General features: G+C 46.6%; 1 protein-coding gene across 1 annotated transcript in view; it reads right to left on the reverse strand.

Annotated features, from left to right (window-relative positions):
- The window catches only part of LOC139536156 (protein bassoon-like), a 162,823-nt gene that overhangs the window by 140,634 nt on the left and 3,409 nt on the right, over nucleotides 1-18,780 (reverse strand). The window contains exon 2 of the mRNA XM_071336394.1: nucleotides 972-1,353. Coding sequence (XP_071192495.1) covers nucleotides 972-1,353 — 382 coding nt within the window. The remainder of the gene's footprint in view (nucleotides 1-971; nucleotides 1,354-18,780) is intronic.

The raw sequence follows: 18,780 nt of genomic DNA on the forward strand, positions 1-18,780 counted from the left end.
TGACTCAGTTACACCAGCTCTGTCAGGAGGAATGGGCCAAAATGCACCCAACTTATTGTGGGAAGCTTGTGGAAGGCTACCCGAAACGTTTGACCAAAGTTGAACAATTTAAAGGCAATGCTACCAAATACTAATTGAGTGTATGTAAACTTCTGACCCACTGGGAATGTGATGAAATAAATAAAAGCTGAAATAAATCATTCTCTACTATTATTCTGACATTTCACATTCTTAAAATAAAGTGGTGATCCTAGCTGACCTAAAACAGGGAATTTTTACTATGATTAAATGTCAGGAATTGTGAAAAACTGAGTTAAAATGTATTTGGCTAAGGTGTATGTAAACTTCCGACTTCAACTGTATAAACAACAAATATACAGTTGAAGTCAGAAGTTCACATAAACCTTAGCCAAATACCTATAAAAACTCAGTTTTTCATAAAACGGATAAAAATACACCGCGGGGCGACTGTGAAAAGACACACACACACAGGCACAGACACGCATATACAGTACACACACAATAACATACACACTATACACACAGATTTTGTGTTGTCGATATGTGGTAGTAGAGTAGTGGCCTGAGGGCACACACTTAATGTGTTGTGAAATCTGTTGTGAAATGTATTGTAGTGTTTATAAAAGGTTATAACTGCCTTCATTTTGCTGGACCCCAGGAAGAGTAACTAATGGGGATCCATAACAAATACAAACCACATTCTATGACCCTGACGACATTGTATAAACCTAACCACATTCTCTGTTCCTGATGTCCTAAACAGTTCAAACGTATCATACAATGTCAAATATACTGATATACATACAGTGTCCATATTAGGACAGCCTTTGTGTCAGTGGGAGCTGATTCAGTCTCAGAAAGAAAACTGAAGATGTCCTAATATGGACACTGTATAAACAAACAAAATCATCAATAGGCAAAGTAGCACATGATCCACTGTTTGTTCCTACCTCGGTGAGGTGCGGGTTGGGGTTGAAGCCACACTGGTTGCACACCGTGGATCGGCACTGGGTGCAGGTGCTGCAGTTTGGCTGGTTGTCCTCCGTGGTGCCCGTCAGGTCAGCTGTCTTACAGACGGGGCACAGCTTGCTGCTGGGCATGGGGGCGATCTGGGGCACAGAGTAGGGGGAGGTGGGGGTGATGGCGGGGGACACCGACGGGGAACGTCCCATCCTGCTACTACCCACGTCCACCTGGAAATTCTTACGGGCGGCGTGGCCCTGGCCCTGCTGCTCCCCCTTGGATGCCAGGCGGTCCCCTGTACCAGGCCCAGTCTGGACCCCCGCCTTGGGGCTGGACCCAGGGTCTGGCTGGGGGGGTCTTCCAGAGACGCTGTGGATGACAGATACGTGTTAGACTCTTGTGAGAGGATGTTGTGTTACATCTCAGAACAGAATGGCTTTAAGGCCGGGGCTTTGAAGCAGAGCTTCACAAATAGGACAATGCACTTTCAAATCAAAGTTTTGTCAGATGTTTTCAGACCTCTAAAGTAGTCTAATGTCAAGATGAAACCACATCACACGACATCGGTTGTGTAGATGCAACTATACTGCCCTACAGAACAAAAAGGCAGTAACTGCTCATTTGGTCGACAATTAGTTACTGTCATTTTTGCTACATTAAATACATGCTTAATCATGTGGACAAGTATCCTGCCTCTATTGTGTTGTGTTTTGGAGAAAATGGGGGTCATGTTTAGCAGTAACTGCATAAAGTTACTGTGAAACCAAGGTAAATAAAAGCCATATTTCTCAGTTCCATGCTATGAGCAGTTACTGACTTTTTGCTTGGTAGAGCAGTATATGCCTCAAGCACAAATACACAACCATGTATGGCGATGAATCTTGAATGAAAGGGTTTACAAGTGGAACATTTGCTTTGCCCAATGCCAATATGGGTACATCAAAAAAGAAGAGTGGGTGAGTTGGAAAAATAAACGGTTTTATCTTGGTGAGATAAGGATAGAACAGGATTTTCAAAGAGCTGAGAATTTTTCTTCCTTTCTGTTTCACTTCTTCCTCCTCCTCACCCACGCTTTCAGCCTTCTGACCCCTGGCAGTGGAAAAGACATAGGCTGTGTCAAATGGCACCCTATTCCCTATATAGTGCACTACTTTTGACCAGGGCCCTATATAGGGAATAAAGTTCTATTTGACACAGACAGTTTCCTCACAGTAAAGTTACTCTGGAGGAGGCAGTAGGCAACTAAAGAAACACTCGCCCTCTCAATCACACACGTACACACAACTTTCCAACCCCGCTGTCCGCTGTGCACTGAAGAGCTGAGCTGAGCATGCATACCTGTAGTGGTCTGTGTTCAGTTCATATGGAATAGACATGGTAGTGGTCTGTGTTCAGTTCATATGGAATAGACATGGTAGTGGTCTGTGTTCAGTTCATATGGAATAGACATGGTAGTGGTCTGTGTTCAGTTCATATGGAATAGACATGGTAGTGGTCTGTGTTCAGTTCATATGGAATAGACATGGTAGTGGTCTGGGTTCAGTTCATATGGAATAGACATGGTAGTGGTCTGTGTTCAGTTCATATGGAATAGACATGGTAGTGGTCTGGGTTCAGTTCATATGGTAGTGTCTGCCGCCTACGCAAGGTTTAGGATGCAAACTGGTGAGGGCCCAAAAAGGTGACACTTCTTTTTTTGTTGCACTGAAACATGCAAAACATCCTTGCTAGGAGGAAATGCAGGTTTTTAACTAATTAAACAACAAAGAATATGATCTACATTATCAGTCTCTGTGTGTAAAATAAAAAGTGGTTAATGTGAACCTAAATCACTGTCAGGCCCTGACCATAGAGAGCCTTTTTATTCTCTATGTTTGTTAGGTCGGGGTGTGACTAGGGTGGGTAATCTAGGTTGTTTTTTTCTATGTTGGCCTGGTATGGTTCCCAATCAGAGGCAGCTGTTTGTCATTGTCTCTGATTGGGGATCATATTTAGGCAGCCATTTCCCCACTGTGTTTTGTGGGATCTTGTTTTTGTGTTGTTGCCTGTGAGCACTCCATAAAGTCACATTTCGTTTGTTCGTTATTGTTTTGTGCGTTTCACTACAATAAATATGTGGAACCCAGATCACGCTGCGCTTTGGTTCGAGTATGCTTCCAACGACGATCGTGACACTCACAGCTAAAAAAAATGCAAAGAAAGCAATCCAATGTTATTTGTTGCCTAGACTTTACTGCAAATGACACTCAAGTCCAGAGAAAAAACAATACACTAATATTGCAGTTAGCCATGACAGCCTTTATAATAGAACGCTTGTGACCACACACATCTAAATATTGCACTTGGGAAAAAAACATCTTAAAGTAGAAACCGAATGAAACAAACAGGCATTCTACTTTTGCTCTATTTTAGTGGCCACTATAGTAGACATTGATCAAGTGCAAAAGGCTACATGTCTGCAAAAATAATGTTCACTGAGTAAAAAATTAAATAATCCCCCCTCACTCACACACACATACATGTTACTGTCAAGTTCAACACAACAAAAACAATATCTTTGGGCTACACTGCTGTCACGTTCGCTGGAATAATGATCGGACCAAGGCGCAGCGGATGTTGAGTTCCACATAATTTCATTTATGAAGTGAAACATAGCAAAGACAAAAACAAATAAACAATAAACTAACAACGAACCGTGACTACAGAGCTGCTACGTGCACTAACTCAAAACAATATCCCATAAAACACAGGTGGAAAGAATGCTACTTAAATATGATCCCCAATTAGAGACAACGATTACCAGCTGCCTCTAATTGGGAATCATACAAATCACCAACATAGAAATAATAACCTAGAACCCCACATAGAAATAATAAACTAGAATAACCCCCAGTCACGCCCTGACCTACTTCACCATAGAGAAACAATGCCAGAAGCGTGGAACCGGCACAGGTTGCACCAGACTGCTAACCGGATCCTCTGGTCGGATGTTGAGCAGAACACACTTGCACAACATCTCTCTCATCTCACTCTCTCCCAACTTCGCCATTGCCTCCCTGACAGTCTCTGGTTCTTCCCTCTGCTCAGCCGCCAGCTCCATGTGCCCCCCCCCCCCCCCAAAAAAAAAAAACTTGGGGTTGTCCTTGGGCTTACTGTAGCCGCGAACCCTGTCGTCGTCGCTGTCCTCCATTATCTCCTTCCGATGTCCAGAAATCCTTCACCTGGTGAACACGCTGCTTGGTCCTGGTTTGATGGGATATTCTGTCACGTTCGTTGGAATAAATATCGGACCAAGGCGCAGCGGATGTTGAGTTCCACATAATTTAATGAAAAAGTGAAACTTAGCAAAGACAAAAACAAATAAACAATAAACTAACAACAAACCGTGACTACAGAGGTGCTACGTGCACTAACTCAAAACAATATCCCATAAAACACAGGTGAGAACGATTACCAGCTGCCTCTAATTGGAAATGGATGATGTTGAAAGATAGATGGGAGGGGTTGAATGGAGCTGAAGGGTGGGACTAATAACAAGATAAACAATGTAAAACATACGGGATCTGTAAAATGTATATAGGTTCGGGAACTTTTGTGAAATAGCATAGTTACAAATAGAAATCAAACTGGATGGACATCAGAAATAGAGGAAGGACTAAGAACAAACAAGAGAGAACTATTGTAAAGTAGACTGTGTCTGTAAAATGTGTATAAGATGTATAAATTGAAGGTAAAAGCAGAAGTGTTTATTAGTTTACTCCAATTGGGGGATCGGCGGTAGGGTTTGCGGGGAATAATAATAAAGGTATATTCTTTTTTAAAAGTATGTATGTCTATATAGGTATGTGTATGTATATATGTGTATATGTATGCATGCGTGTATGGATATATATATTTACCAAAAAAATATGGGGGATTGGAAATGATGCAGACAATTACATTGGAAGCAACATTCTTTCCAGAATATTAAGCTGATCCACTCCTTTAAAAAAAAAAAAAAAAAAAAAATGTTTCTGTGAACTTAATGCCATGTCTCTCTCTTGACGGAGGGGAGAGGAAAGGAGAGACGAGGAGAGGAGAAGAGAGACGAGGAGAGGTGTCACGACTTCCGCCGAAGTCGGTTCCTCTCCTTGTTCGGGCGGCGTTCGGCGGTCGACGTCACCGGTCTTCTAGCCATCGCCGATCCACCTTTCATTTTCCATTTGTTTTGTCTTGATTTCCCACACACCTGGTTTACATTCCCTCATTACTTGTCGTGTATTTAACCCTCTGTTCCCCCCATGTCTGTGTGTGAAATTGTTTGTTGTAAAGTGCTTGTGCACTCTGACTGGTTCGCGCCGGGTTATTTTGTACCCATATTTTGTTGTTCTGGGTGCCGTTGGTTTTGCATATTAAACTGCTCCGGTTATTACCCAGTTCTGATCTCCTGCGCCTGACGTCTCGGCAGCCAGTCACGCACCCCTTACAAGAGAAGGAGCGGAGAGAAGAGAAATGAAAAAACGAAAAGAGACGAGACGAGTTGAGAAGAAAGATGGTTTATCATATGTCTGCAGCACTAATAACTTCTCTTTTGTCTTTGTCATTCTGGCCTGTAGACGCCCGCGGCCAGCCCGTGGATTAGCCACAGCAATTAAAATAGAAATCATAGCTTTCTGCTTTCTGTCACAACAACAACGCTACGCAGGCCTTGTTTTGTCGCTCACGTCTTCTTCAAAGACCAGTAGTCAGTACTCTGCTCGGCAGCCAGCCACCACTTCCAGGGTGGGAGAAGGAGATGGAAATGAGGGAAGAGAGAATTAAAATAGAATTGTTTGTGACAGTGAGTCACTGAAGATGGGCTGAGCAGAGTAGAGCAGAGCAGCTGGTTGTGAAGCAGCACAAATCACCCAGTTCCTCTCTTTCTTTGTCTCTCTCTCTCCAGGAATCATTCTGTTCACCTAAGACCTGTTCAGAGAAACACTAGCACTATAAAGGCTTGGCAAAAACTGTCCTTAACAAAAGTCTTCCTGGCGGTGTGCCATTTCCGCAATAGAATCTGTATTAATGAGACAAATGAATTGAGCTGAGCCAGGCTCCTGGTTACATCAAATACAAATCTATGAAATGAATTATTTTCTTATTAGAAAACCACAAGCATTTTGTTCTACATTGGGCAAAATGCTAGATATCTCAGTTGTAATCACAATGGACTCTACTACTGCTCTGTTTCGATGACAGAAAGAAACACGGTTATTATAGTGTTGAGTTGTCATTATGGTGATACTGAACATCATTCATAAGTGTTCAACTCATGGCAATCAGTATCTGCATTCTATACTTTCCAACTGAACTGTCTTACTAACAAACAACAACAGTTTTGGAAAAGGGTTAGATATAAGAGTATTAAAAAGTTGTTTTGGGATATGGTGACAATGAATAACAATTTCACTGTTTAAAACAATTTGTTATGCTTATAACAAAGGCTTGTAGAATGGAATCCCATGTGCTCCTTAGAAAGCCCAAACCTCAGGCATTAAACACACACACAGGTATTAAACCAAAGGTATTAAACCAAACGGCACAAAGCCACGGATGGTATAGCAGCGCTTCTCAGCCAGTGAATAACACTCTGTTGACAGGGTTAGGGCCAGTAAATAGCACTCTGTTGACAGGGTTAGGGCCAGTGAATAACACTCTGTTGTCAGGGTTAGGGCCAGTGAATAACACTCTGTTGTCAGGGTTAGGGCCAGTGAATAACACTCTGTTGACAGGGTTAGGGCCAGTGAATAACACTCTCTTGACAGGGTTAGTGTAACGACGGTCCTCCTCCTCTTCTACCGAAAAGGAGGAGTAGTGAGGGAACCAAGGCGCAGCGGGTTGTGAACACATAATATTTATTAAAGACAAGACAAAAACGAACTATACTTGATAATGATACAAAATAACAAAACGAAAGTAGACAGACCTGAACGACGAACATACATAAACACGAGAACGCACGAACAGGGAAAAATAGCCTACATGAAATGAACAAACCGTAACAGTCCCGTATGGTGCGACAAACACTGACACAGGAGACAACCACCCACAAACAAACACTGTGAACAGCCTACCTAAATATGACTCTCAATTAGAGGAACGCCAAACACCTGCCTCCAATTGAGAGCCATACCAGGCAACCCTAAACCAACATAGAAACAGATAACATAGAATGCCCACCCAAACTCACGTCCTGACCAACTAACACACAAAACTAAACAGAAAACAGGTCAGGAACGTGACATAACCCCCCCCTCAAGATGCGTACTCCGAACGCATCACCAAAAAGTCCAGGGGAGGGTCTGGGTGGGCATCTGACCACGGTGGTGGCTTAGGCTCCGGGCGTGGTTCCCACCCCACCATATTCAATCCCCGCTTCCGTAGCCTCCCCACAATGACCACCCTCCAAATAACCCCACCTAAATTTAGGGGCAACACCAGAATCAAGGACAGCTCTGGGACAAGGTAGCTCAGGACATAGGGATAGCTCAGGACAGAGGGATAGCTTAGGAGAGAGAGGTAGCTCAGGATAAAGAGGTAGCTCAGGATAGAGGGGCAACTCCGGACTGAAGGGCAGCTCCGGACAGAGAGACAGCTCTGGACTGAGGGGCAGTTCTGAATTACTAGCCGCTTCTGGCTGAGGGACAGCTCATGGCTGACTGACGGCTCTGGGCGCTCATGGCAGGCTGACGGCTCTGGACGCTCATGGCAGGCTGACGGCTCTGGACGCTCATGGCAGGCTGACGGCTCTGGACGCTCATGGCAGGCTGACGGCTCTGGACGCTCATGGCTGGCTGACGGCTCTGGACGCTCATGGCTGGCTGACGGCTCTGGACGCTCATGGCTGGCTGACGGCTCTGGACGCTCATGGCTCTCTGATGGCTCTGGCTGCTCATGGCTCTCTGACGGCTCTGGCTGCTCATGGCTCGCTGACGGCTCTGGCTGCTCATGGCTCGCTGACGGCTCTGGCTGCTCATGGCTCGCTGACGGCTCTGGCTGCTCATGGCTCGCTGACGGCTCTGGCTGCTCATGGCTCGCTGACGGCTCTGGACGCTCATGGCAGGTTGACGGCTCTGGCTGCTCATGGCTCGCTGACGGCTCTGGCAGATCCTGTCTGGCTGGCGGCTCTGGCAGATCCTGTCTGGCTGGCGGCTCTGGCAGATCCTGTCTGGCTGGCGGCTCTGGCAGATCCTGTCTGGTTGGTGGCTCTGGCAGATCCTGTCTGGTTGGCGGCTCTGGCAGACCCTGTCTGACGGACGGCTCTAGCGGCTCCTGTCTGGCGGGCGGCTCTAGCGGCTCCTGTCTGGCGGACGGCTCTGTAGGCTCATGGCAGACGGGCGGCTTTGCAGGCTCATGGCAGACGGGCGGCTTTGCAGGCTCATGGCAGACGGGCGGCTCAGACGGCGCTGGGGAGACGGATGGCTCAGACGGCGCTGGGGAGACGGATGGCTCAGATGGCGCTGGGGAGACGGATGGCTCAGATGGCGCTGGGGAGACGGATGGCTCAGATGGCGCTGGGGAGACGGATGGCTCAGATAGCGCTGGGGAGACGGATGGCTCTGGCCGGATAAGGCGCACTGTAGACCTGGTGCGTGGTGCCGGAACTGGAGGCACCGGGCTAAGGATAAGCACCTTCCTACTAGTGCGGGGAGCAGGGACAGGGCACACTGGACTCTCAAAGCCCACTCTATACCTGGTGCGTGGTACCGGCACTGGTGACACCGGGCTGAGGGCAAGCACATCAGGATTAGTAGGGGGAGAAGAAACAGTGTGTACAGGGCTCTGGAGACGCACAGGAGGCTTAGTGCGTGGTGCCGGAACTGGAGGCACCGAACTGGATACACGCACTACAGGGAGAGTGCGTAGAGGAGGAACAGGGCTCAGGAGACGCACTGGTAGCCTAGTGCGTAGTGTAGGCACTGTAGGTACTAGGCTGGGGCGGGGAGGTGGCGCCGGAAATACCGGACCGTGCAGGCGTACTGGCTCTCTTGAGCATTGAGCCTGCCCAACCTTACCTGGTTGAATGCTCCCGGTCGCCTGCCCAGTGCGGGGAGGTGGAATAACCCGCACCGGGCTGTGTAGGCGAACCGGGGAAACCATGCGTAAGGCAGGTGCCATGTATGCCGGCCCGAGGAGACGCACTGGAGACCAGACGCGTTGAGCCGGCCTCATGACACCTGGCTCAATGCCCAATCTAGCCCTACCAGTGCGGGGAGGTGGAATAACCCGCACCGGGCTATGCACACGTACAGGAGACACCGTGCGCTCTACTGCGTAACACGGTGTCTGCCCGTACTCCCGCTCTCCACGGTTAGCCTGGGAAGTGGGCGCAGGTCTCCTACCTGCCCTTGGCCCACAACCCCTTAGCCCCCCCCCAAGAAATTTTTGGGAGTTACTCACGGGCTTTTCGGGCTTCCGTGCAAGACGCGTCCCCTCATAACGCCGGTTCCCTTCTCCGGTTGCCTCTGTTCTCCTCAGTGCCTCCACCTGTTCCCATGGGAGGCGATCCCTTCCAGCCAGGATCTCCTCCCATGTGTAGCAACCTTTACCATCCAATACATCGTCCCAAGTCCATTCCTCCTTCTTTCGCTGTCCCTTACTCCGTTTACACCGCTGCTTGGCTCTGGATTGGTGGGTGGTTCTGTAACGACGGTCCTCCTCCTCTTCTACCGAAAAGGAGGAGTAGTGAGGGAACCAAGGCGCAGCGGGTTGTGAACACATAATATTTATTAAAGACAAGACAAAAACGAACTATACTTGATAATGATACAAAATAACAAAACGAAAGTAGACAGACCTGAACGACGAACATACATAAACACGAGAACGCACGAACAGGGAAAAATAGCCTACATGAAATGAACAAACCGTAACAGTCCCGTATGGTGCGACAAACACTGACACAGGAGACAACCACCCACAAACAAACACTGTGAACAGCCTACCTAAATATGACTCTCAATTAGAGGAACGCCAAACACCTGCCTCCAATTGAGAGCCATACCAGGCAACCCTAAACCAACATAGAAACAGATAACATAGAATGCCCACCCAAACTCACGTCCTGACCAACTAACACACAAAACTAAACAGAAAACAGGTCAGGAACGTGACAGTTAGGGCCAGTGAATAACACTCTGTTGTCAGGGTTAGGGCCAGTGAATAACACTCTGTTGTCAGGGTTAGGGCCAGTGAATAACACTCTGTTGTCAGGGTTAGGGCCAGTGAATAACACTCTGTTGACAGGGTTAGGGCCAGTGAATAACACTCTCTTGACAGGGTTAGGGCCAGTGAATAGCACACTCTTGACAGGGTTAGGGCCAGTGAATAGCACACTCTTGACAGGGTTAGGGCCAGTGAATAGCACTCTTGACAGGGTTAGGGCCAGTGAATAGCACTCTGTTGACAGGGTTAGGGCCAGTGAATAGCACTCTGATGACAGGGTTAGGGCCAGTGAATAGCACTCTGTTGACAGGGTTAGGGCCAGTGAATAGCACTCTGTTGACAGGGTTAGGGCCAGTGAATAACACTCTGTTGACAGGGTTAGGGCCAGTGAATAGCACTCTGTTGACAGGGTTAGGGCCAGTGAATAGCACTCTGTTGACAGGGTTAGGGCCAGTGAATAGCACTCTGTTGACAGGATTAGGGCCAGTGAATAACACTCTGTTGACAGGGTTAGGGCCAGTGAATAGCACTCTGTTGACAGGGTTAGAGTTAGGGCCAGTCTAAACCACTCACATGTACCAAATACCAATGTCACTGACGATCAAATGATCAGCATTGCTTACCTATACAGGTCAACAGTGCAACTGCAGAAGGTCTACAGCTATTGACAGTATACTATATAAAACAACAGCTATATTCTCAGTCATTACAAATGAAACTACTTAGTGTATACTCTCAGTGCAGACACAGGACCTAGCTGCTACATTCAGCACACAGAGCTTCTCTCAGAAGAGACAGAGATTCTGTCACAAATGGCACCCTATTCCATAGTGTACTACGTTTTACCTAGCCCTATGGGCCCTGATCAAAACTAGTGCACTATATAGGGACAGGGTGCCATTTGGAATGAACACACAGACAGGGCTGACCTCAGAACAGACACTGGGTTGTTCTCACTAATGACTCTTCATGTGAGGCCTTTTAACTGTGAATTATTCTAATCTATACTTAATATACAGTATATTGAACTAAATGGACAGGCAATGAGTGTTTCCTTTATGAACATGGTAGGTGGCAGTGAATTCAATATTTCAGCAGTAGCAGCAGATAGTGCTGGAATTGCATCCTAAATGGCACCCTTTCCCTTATAGTGCACTACTTTAGACCAGGGCCCATAGTCATACTGTAGTTGAGTGCCACAACTTATTTGTACTTATCTGTAGAAAATATCATTGGTTAATTGGTTTGACTTGATGATATATACCTGGAGCTATTGACATTCAGGAGAATGGACATTTGCAGAATGTTCAGACATAAATCAAATCAAAGTTTATTCATCACGTGCGCAGGTGAAATGCTTACTTACAGGCTCTAACCAACAGTGCAAAAAGGTATTAGGTGAACAATAGGTAAGTAAAGAAAAAAAAAAACAGTAAAAAGACAGTGAAAAATAACAGTAACGAGGCTATATACAGTTGCGAAGCTATAACAGTAGCGAGGCTACATACAGGCACCGGTTAGTCGGGCTGATTGACGTAGTATGTACATGTAGATAATGTATGGTGTAGATCAAATATGACTGTCAGATAGACATATACAGAATAGGAGATTGTGTGTGCTCTATTCATTCAATTTATATGGTATCTATGCAATTCCAGATACAGCCCTGCCATTAGTTGAAGGCAGCCAATCTAATAGTTTCAAAAAATGAGTCACTTCCTGAGAAATAGTTTTAAAAAGGCGGATCTGTATTCAAATATTTTTTATTTTATTTATTTATTTAACCTTTATTTAACCAGGTAGGCAAATTGAGAACACGTTCTCATTTACAATTGCGACCTGGCCAAGATAAAGCAAAGCAGTTCGACACATACAACAACACATAGTTACACATGGAGTAAAACAAACATATAGTCAATGATACAGTGAAAAAAAATAAGTCTATATACAATGTGAGCAAGTGAGGTGAGATAAGGGAGGTGAAGGCAAACAAATATATGTATAAATAAATAAAAATATAAAAAGGCCATGGTGGCGAAGTAAATACAACACAGCAAGTAAAATAAAACTAAAAACACTGGAATGGTTGGTTTGCAGTGGAAGAAAGCGCAAAGTAGAGACAGAAATAATGGGGTGCAAAGGAGCAAAATAAATAAATAAATACAGTAGGTAAAGAGGTAGTTGTTTGGGCTAAATTATAGATGGGCTATGTACAGGTGCAGTAATCTATGAGCTGCTCTGACAGTTGGTGCTTAAAGCTAGTGAGGGAGATAAGTGTTTCCAGTTTCAGAGATTTTTGTAGTTCGTTCCAGTCATTGGCAGCAGAGAACTGGAAGGAGAGGCGGCCAAAGGGAGAATTGGTTTTGGGGGTGACCAGAGAGATAAACCTGCTGGAGCGCGTGCTACAGGTAGGTGTTGCTATGGTGACCAGCGAGCTGAGATAAGGGGGGACTTTACCTAGCAGGGTCTTGTAGATGACCTGGAACCAGTGGGTTTGGCGACGAGTATGAAGCGAGGGCCAGCCAACGAGAGTGTACAGGTCGCAGTGGTGGGTAGTATATGGGGCTTTGGTGACAAAACGGATGGCACTGTGATAGACTGCATCCAATTTATTGAGTAGGGTTTTGGAGGCTATTTTGTAAATGACATCACCGAAGTCGAGGATTGGTAGGATGGTCAGTTTTACAAGGGTATGTTTGGCAGCATGAGTGAAGGATGCTTTGTTGCGGAATAGGAAGCCAATTCTAGATTTAACTTTGGATTGGAGATGTTTGATGTGAGTCTGGAAGGAGAGTTTACAGTCTAACCAGACACCTAGGTATTTGTAGTTGTCCACATATTCTAGGTCAGAGCCGTCCAGAGTAGTGATGTTGGACAGGCGGGCAGGTGCAGGCAGCGATCGGTTGAAGAGCATGCATTTAGTTTTACTTGTATTTAAGAGCAATTGGAGGCCACGGAAGGAGAGTTGTATGGCATTGAAGCTCGCCTGGAGGGTTGTTAACACAGTGTCAAAAGAAGGGCCAGAAGTATACAGAATAGTGTCGTCTGCGTAGAGGTGGATCAGAGAATCACCAGCAGCAAGAGCGACATCATTGATGTATGCAGAGAAGAGAGTCGGTCCAAGAATTGAACCCTGTGGCACCCCCATGGAGACTGCCAGAGGCCCGGACAACAGACCCTCCGATTTGACACACTGAACTCGATCAGAGAAGTAGTTGGTGAACCAGGCGAGGCAATCATTAGAGAAACCAAGGCTGTCGAGTCTGCCGATGAGGATGTGGTGATTGACAGAGTCAAAAGCCTTGGCCAGGTCAATGAATACGGCTGCACAGTATTGTTTCCTATCGATGGCGGTTAAGATATCGTTTATGACCTTGAGCGTGGCTGAGGTGCACCCATGACCAGCTCTGAAACCAGATTGCATAGCGGAGAAGGTATGGTGGGATTCGAAATGGTCGGTAATCTGTTTGTTGACTTGGCTTTCGAAGACCTTAGAAAGGCAGGGTAGGATAGATATAGGTCTGTAGCTGTTAGGGTCAAGAGTGTCCCCCCCTTTGAAGAGGGGGATAACCGCAGCTGCTTTCCAATCTTTGGGAATCTCAGACGACACGAAAGAGAGGTTGAAAAGGCTAGTAATAGGGGTGGCAACAATTTCAGCAGATAGTTTTAGAAAGAAAGGGTCCAGATTATCTAGCCCGGCTGATTTGTAAGGGTCCAGATTTTGCAGCTCTTTTAGAACATCAGCTGACTGTATTTGGGAGAAAGAGAAATGGGGAAGGCTTGGGCGAGTAGCAGAGGGGAGGGCAGTGCTGTTGTCCGGGGTAGGGGTAGCCAGGTGGAAAGCATGGCCAGCCGTAGAAAAATGCTTATTGAAATTCTCAATTATAGTGGATTTGTCGGTGGTGACAGTGTTTCCTATCTTCAGAGCAGTTGGAAGCTGGGAGGAGGTGTTCTTATTCTCCATGGACTTTACAGTGTCCCAGAACTTTTTTGAATTTGTGTTGCAGGAAGCAAATTTCTGCTTGAAAAAGCTAGCCTTGGCTTTTCTAACTGCCTGTGTATACTGGTTTCTAGCTTCCCTGAAAAGTTGCATATCACGGGGGCTGTTCGATGCTAATGCAGAACGCCATAGGATGTTTTTCTGTTGGTTAAGGGCAGTCAGGTCAGGAGAGAACCAAGGGCTATATCTGTTCCTGGTTCTAAATTTCTTGAATGGGGCATGCTTATTCAAGATGGTGAGGAAGGCATTTTTTAAAAATGTCCAGGCATCCTCTACTGACGGGATGAGATCAATATCCTTCCAGGATACCTCGGCCAGGTCGATTAGAAAGGCCTGCTCGCTGAAGTGTTTCAGGGAGCGTTTGACAGTGATGAGTGGAGGTCGTTTGACCGCTGACCCATTACGGATGCAGGCAATGAGGCAGTGATCGCTGAGATCTTGGTTGAAAACAGCAGAGGTGTATTTGGAGGGCAAGTTAGTTAGGATGATATCTATGAGGGTACCCGTGTTTACGGAATTGGGGTGGTACCTGGTAGGTTCATTGATAATTTGTGTGAGATTGAGGGCATCAAGCTTAGATTGTAGGGTGGCTGGGGTGTTAAGCATGTTAAAATTTAGGTCGCCTAGCAGCACGAGCTCTGAAGATAGATGGGGGGCAATCAGTTCACATATAGTGTCCAGAGCACAGCTGGGGGCAGAGGGTGGTCTATAGCAGGCGGCAACGGTGAGAGACTTGTTTTTAGAGAGGTGGATTTTTAAAAGTAGAAGTTCAAATTGTTTGGGAACAGACCTGGATAGTAAAACAGAACTCTGCAGGCAATCTTTGCAATAGATTGCAACACCGCCCCCTTTGGCCGTTCTATCTTGTCTGAAAATCTTGTAGTTGGGGATGAAAATGTCAGAATTTTTGGTGGTCTTTCTAAGCCAGGATTCAGACACGGCTAAAACATCCGGGTTGGCAGAGTGTGCTAAAGCAGTGAACAAAACAAACTTAGGGAGGAGGCTTCTAATGTTAACATGCATGAAGCCAAGGCTATTACGGTTACAGAAGTCATCAAAAGAGAGCGCCTGGGGAATAGGAGTGGAGCTAGGTACTGCAGGGCCTGGATTCACCTCTACATCACCAGAGGAACAGAGGAGGAGTAGGATAAGGGTACGGCTAAAAGCTATGAGAATTGGTCGTCTAGAACTTCTAGAGCAGAGAGTAAAAGGAAGTTTCTGGGGGCGATAAAATAGCTTAAAGGAATAATGTACAGACAAAGGTATGGTAGGATGTGAATACAGTGGAGGTAAACCTAGGTATTGAGTGATGATGAGAGAGATATTGTCTCTAGAAACATCATTGAAACCAGGTGATGTCATCGCATATGTGGGTGGTGGAACTGTGAGGTTGGATATGGTATAGTGGTCAGGGCTAGAGGCTCTACAGTGAAATAAGCCAATAAACACTAACCAGAACAGCAATGGACAAGGCATATTTACATTAAGGAGAGGCATGCTTAATCGAGTGATCAATAAGGGTACAGTGAGTAGAGGTTGGTTGGGGTCACGGCGATCCAGACAGCTGGCCGGGTAGATGGCTATCGGTAGCAAGATAGCATAGTATGGAAGTCTGTTTGTAGATACCTCGTGCGTTTCCGTCGGTAGGTTAGTGGGGTTCCGTGTGGTAGAGGGGATCAATCCAAATTGGCAAAATAGATATAGTGACCCAAGAAAAAAAAATAAAAATAATAATAATAATAATAATAATTGTCCGATATACACTGCTCAAAAAAATAAAGGGAACACTTAAACAACACAATGTAACTCCAAGTCAATCACACTTCTGTGAAATCAAACTGTCCACTTAGGAAGCAACACTGATTGACAATACATTTCACATGCTGTTGTGCAAATGGAATAGACAAAAAGTGGAAATTATAGGCAATTAGAAAGACACCCCCAAAAAAGGAGTGATTCTGCAGGTGGTGACCACAGACCACTTCTCAGTTCCTATGCTTCCTGGCTGATGTTTTGGTCACTTTTGAATGCTGGCGGTGCTCTCACTCTAGTGGTAGCATGAGACGGAGTCTACAACCCACACAAGTGGCTCAGGTAGTGCAGTTCATCCAGGATGGCACATCAATGCGAGCTGTGGTAAAAAGGTTTGCTGTGTCTGTCAGCGTAGTGTCCAGAGCATGGAGGCGCTACCAGGAGACAGGCCAGTACATCAGGAGACGTGGAGGAGGCCGTAGGAGGGCAACAACCCAGCAGCAGGACCGCTATCTCCGCCTTTGTGCAAGGAGGTGCACTGCCAGCGCCCTGCAAAATGACCTCCAGCAGGCCACAAATGTGCATGTGTCTGCTCAAACGGTCAGAAACAGACTCCATGAGGGTGGTATGAGGGCCCGACGTCCACAGGTGGGGGTTGTGCTTACAGCCCAACACCGTGCAGGACGTTTGGCATTTGCCAGAGAACACCAAGATTGGCAAATTCGCCACTGGCGCCCTGTGCTCTTCACAGATGATAGCAGGTTCACACTGAGCACATGAGCACATGTGACAGACGTGACAGAGTCTGGAGACGCCGTGGAGAACGTTCTGCTGCCTGCAACATCCTCCAGCATGACCGGTTTGGCGATGGGTCAGTCATGGTGTGGGGTGGCATTTCTTTGTGGGGCCGCACAGCCCTCCATGTGCTCGCCAGAGGTAGCCTGACTGCCATTAGGTACCGAGATGAGATCCTCAGACCCCTTGTGAGACCATATGCTGACACATGCACATTTGTGGCCTGCTGGAGGTCATTTTGCAGGGCTCTAGCAGTGCACCTCCTTGCACAAAGGCGGAGGTAGCGGTCCTGCTGCTGGGTTGTTGCCCTCCTACGGCCTCCTCCACGTCTCCTGATGTACTGGCCTGTCTCCTGGTAGCGCCTCCATGCTCTGGACACTACGCTGACAGACACAGCAAACCTTTTTACCACAGCTCGCATTGATGTGCCATCCTGGATGAGCTGCACTACCTGAGCCACTTGTGTGGGTTGTAGACTCCGTCTCATGCTACCACTAGAGTGAAAGCACCGCCAGCATTCAAAAGTGACCAAAACATCAGCCAGGAAGCATAGGAACTGAGAAGTGGTCTGTGGTCACCACCTGCAGAATCACTCCTTTTTTGGGGGTGTCTTGCTAATTGCCTATAATTTCTACCTTTTGTCTATTCCATTTGCACAACAGCATGTGAAATGTATTGTCAATCAGTGTTGCTTCCTAAGTGGACAGTTTGATTTCACAGAAGTGTGATTGACTTGGAGTTACATTGTGTTGTTTAAGTGTTCCCTTTATTTTTTTGAGCAGTGTACTTATTCAGATAGCAGCCGATAAGACAGCTAACGGTTAGCGGGCCCCAGATGAGCGTTCAGGTAACGTCGGGACGGAGGTGCCAGTTGGATAACTCCCTCGGGCAGATAACGTCGGCAGTCAGTCGTGAAGGCCCGGTGGGGCTCCGTATCTGCAGCAACAACAAAACAAAAAAACGGGTCCGGATAGGTGGCTGTAGCCCAGGAATGGCTGATGGAACTCCTCAGCTGGCTAGCTCCGGAATGATTTGAGTTTGCTCCGGGATCGACGTTAGCCAGTAGTCACACGGTTTGCAGCTAGCTAGCTGCAAATGTCCAGAGCCTGCGGCTGAAATCCGGGGAAACTGAGAGAAAAAAAGTCCCGGAATGCTCCGGTCCGAGTCGCGTTGCACAAAAGTGCCGGTAGATTATCGAGCTAAAGGAATAGCTGATGACCACAAAACGTGGGCAGCTGAAACACCAACGCTAGCCAGCAGACCGGCTAATTTCTGGGCAGCTACAGATTAGCTTCTGGCTAGCTATCGGATAGCTTCTGGTTAGCTTTCTGGCTAGCTTCTGAATTAGCCCCTGGCTAGCTTCCACGGTGGTTTTTCAGATTTGAGGTAAATAATACTTTTTTGTAATTGGTGAAGCGGGTTGCAGGAAAGCTTTTGCAGGGAAGCTTTTGTAGTTGAGTTCTTGGATAATAAAAGATATGCGAAGAAAGGTGTAAATATATTTATATACAGGACACGACAATACGAAACAGAAATGACGTCTGAACTGCTAAGCCATCTTGGACGCAATGACCATATGACCGATATTATCTCAGGTCTGCTGCATACTGCAATCTATCTATGCTCCCGTGTGCTTTATCCACCATCATCATGTCTGATGAAGACCAATGGGGGAAAACGTTGTCAATAAAGCTTGGATGTAAAGACAGTGAGTCCATGGCTCAGTCACCACACATGGCCAGCGGTCCAAATGCCCCCCTATTCCTTCCTATATTCCCTGTGGGCCCTGGTCAAAAGAAGTGGACCACAAAGGGAATAGGGTGCTATTGAGACAGCGCCAGCGTCTATCTGTTCCCTTTGGATTTGGGTCTCCCTGTTTAAAGCCAGTTGTCAGGAATGTGAGGCTAAGATAGCAGTGAGCCTTTAAACCACCTACTGGGTTTTTAAATGAGACATCACAGTGGGTTTTTATCTCTCCTTCCCTCTCTCTCTCTTTCCCTCTATCTTCTCTCTCCCTCTCTTCTCTCTCCAGAGAGACAGCGACACACATCTATGTTGCAGTCTCG

The sequence above is a fragment of the Salvelinus alpinus genome, chromosome 12, assembly GCF_045679555.1.
Source record: "Salvelinus alpinus chromosome 12, SLU_Salpinus.1, whole genome shotgun sequence".
Lineage (NCBI taxonomy): Eukaryota > Metazoa > Chordata > Actinopteri > Salmoniformes > Salmonidae > Salvelinus > Salvelinus alpinus.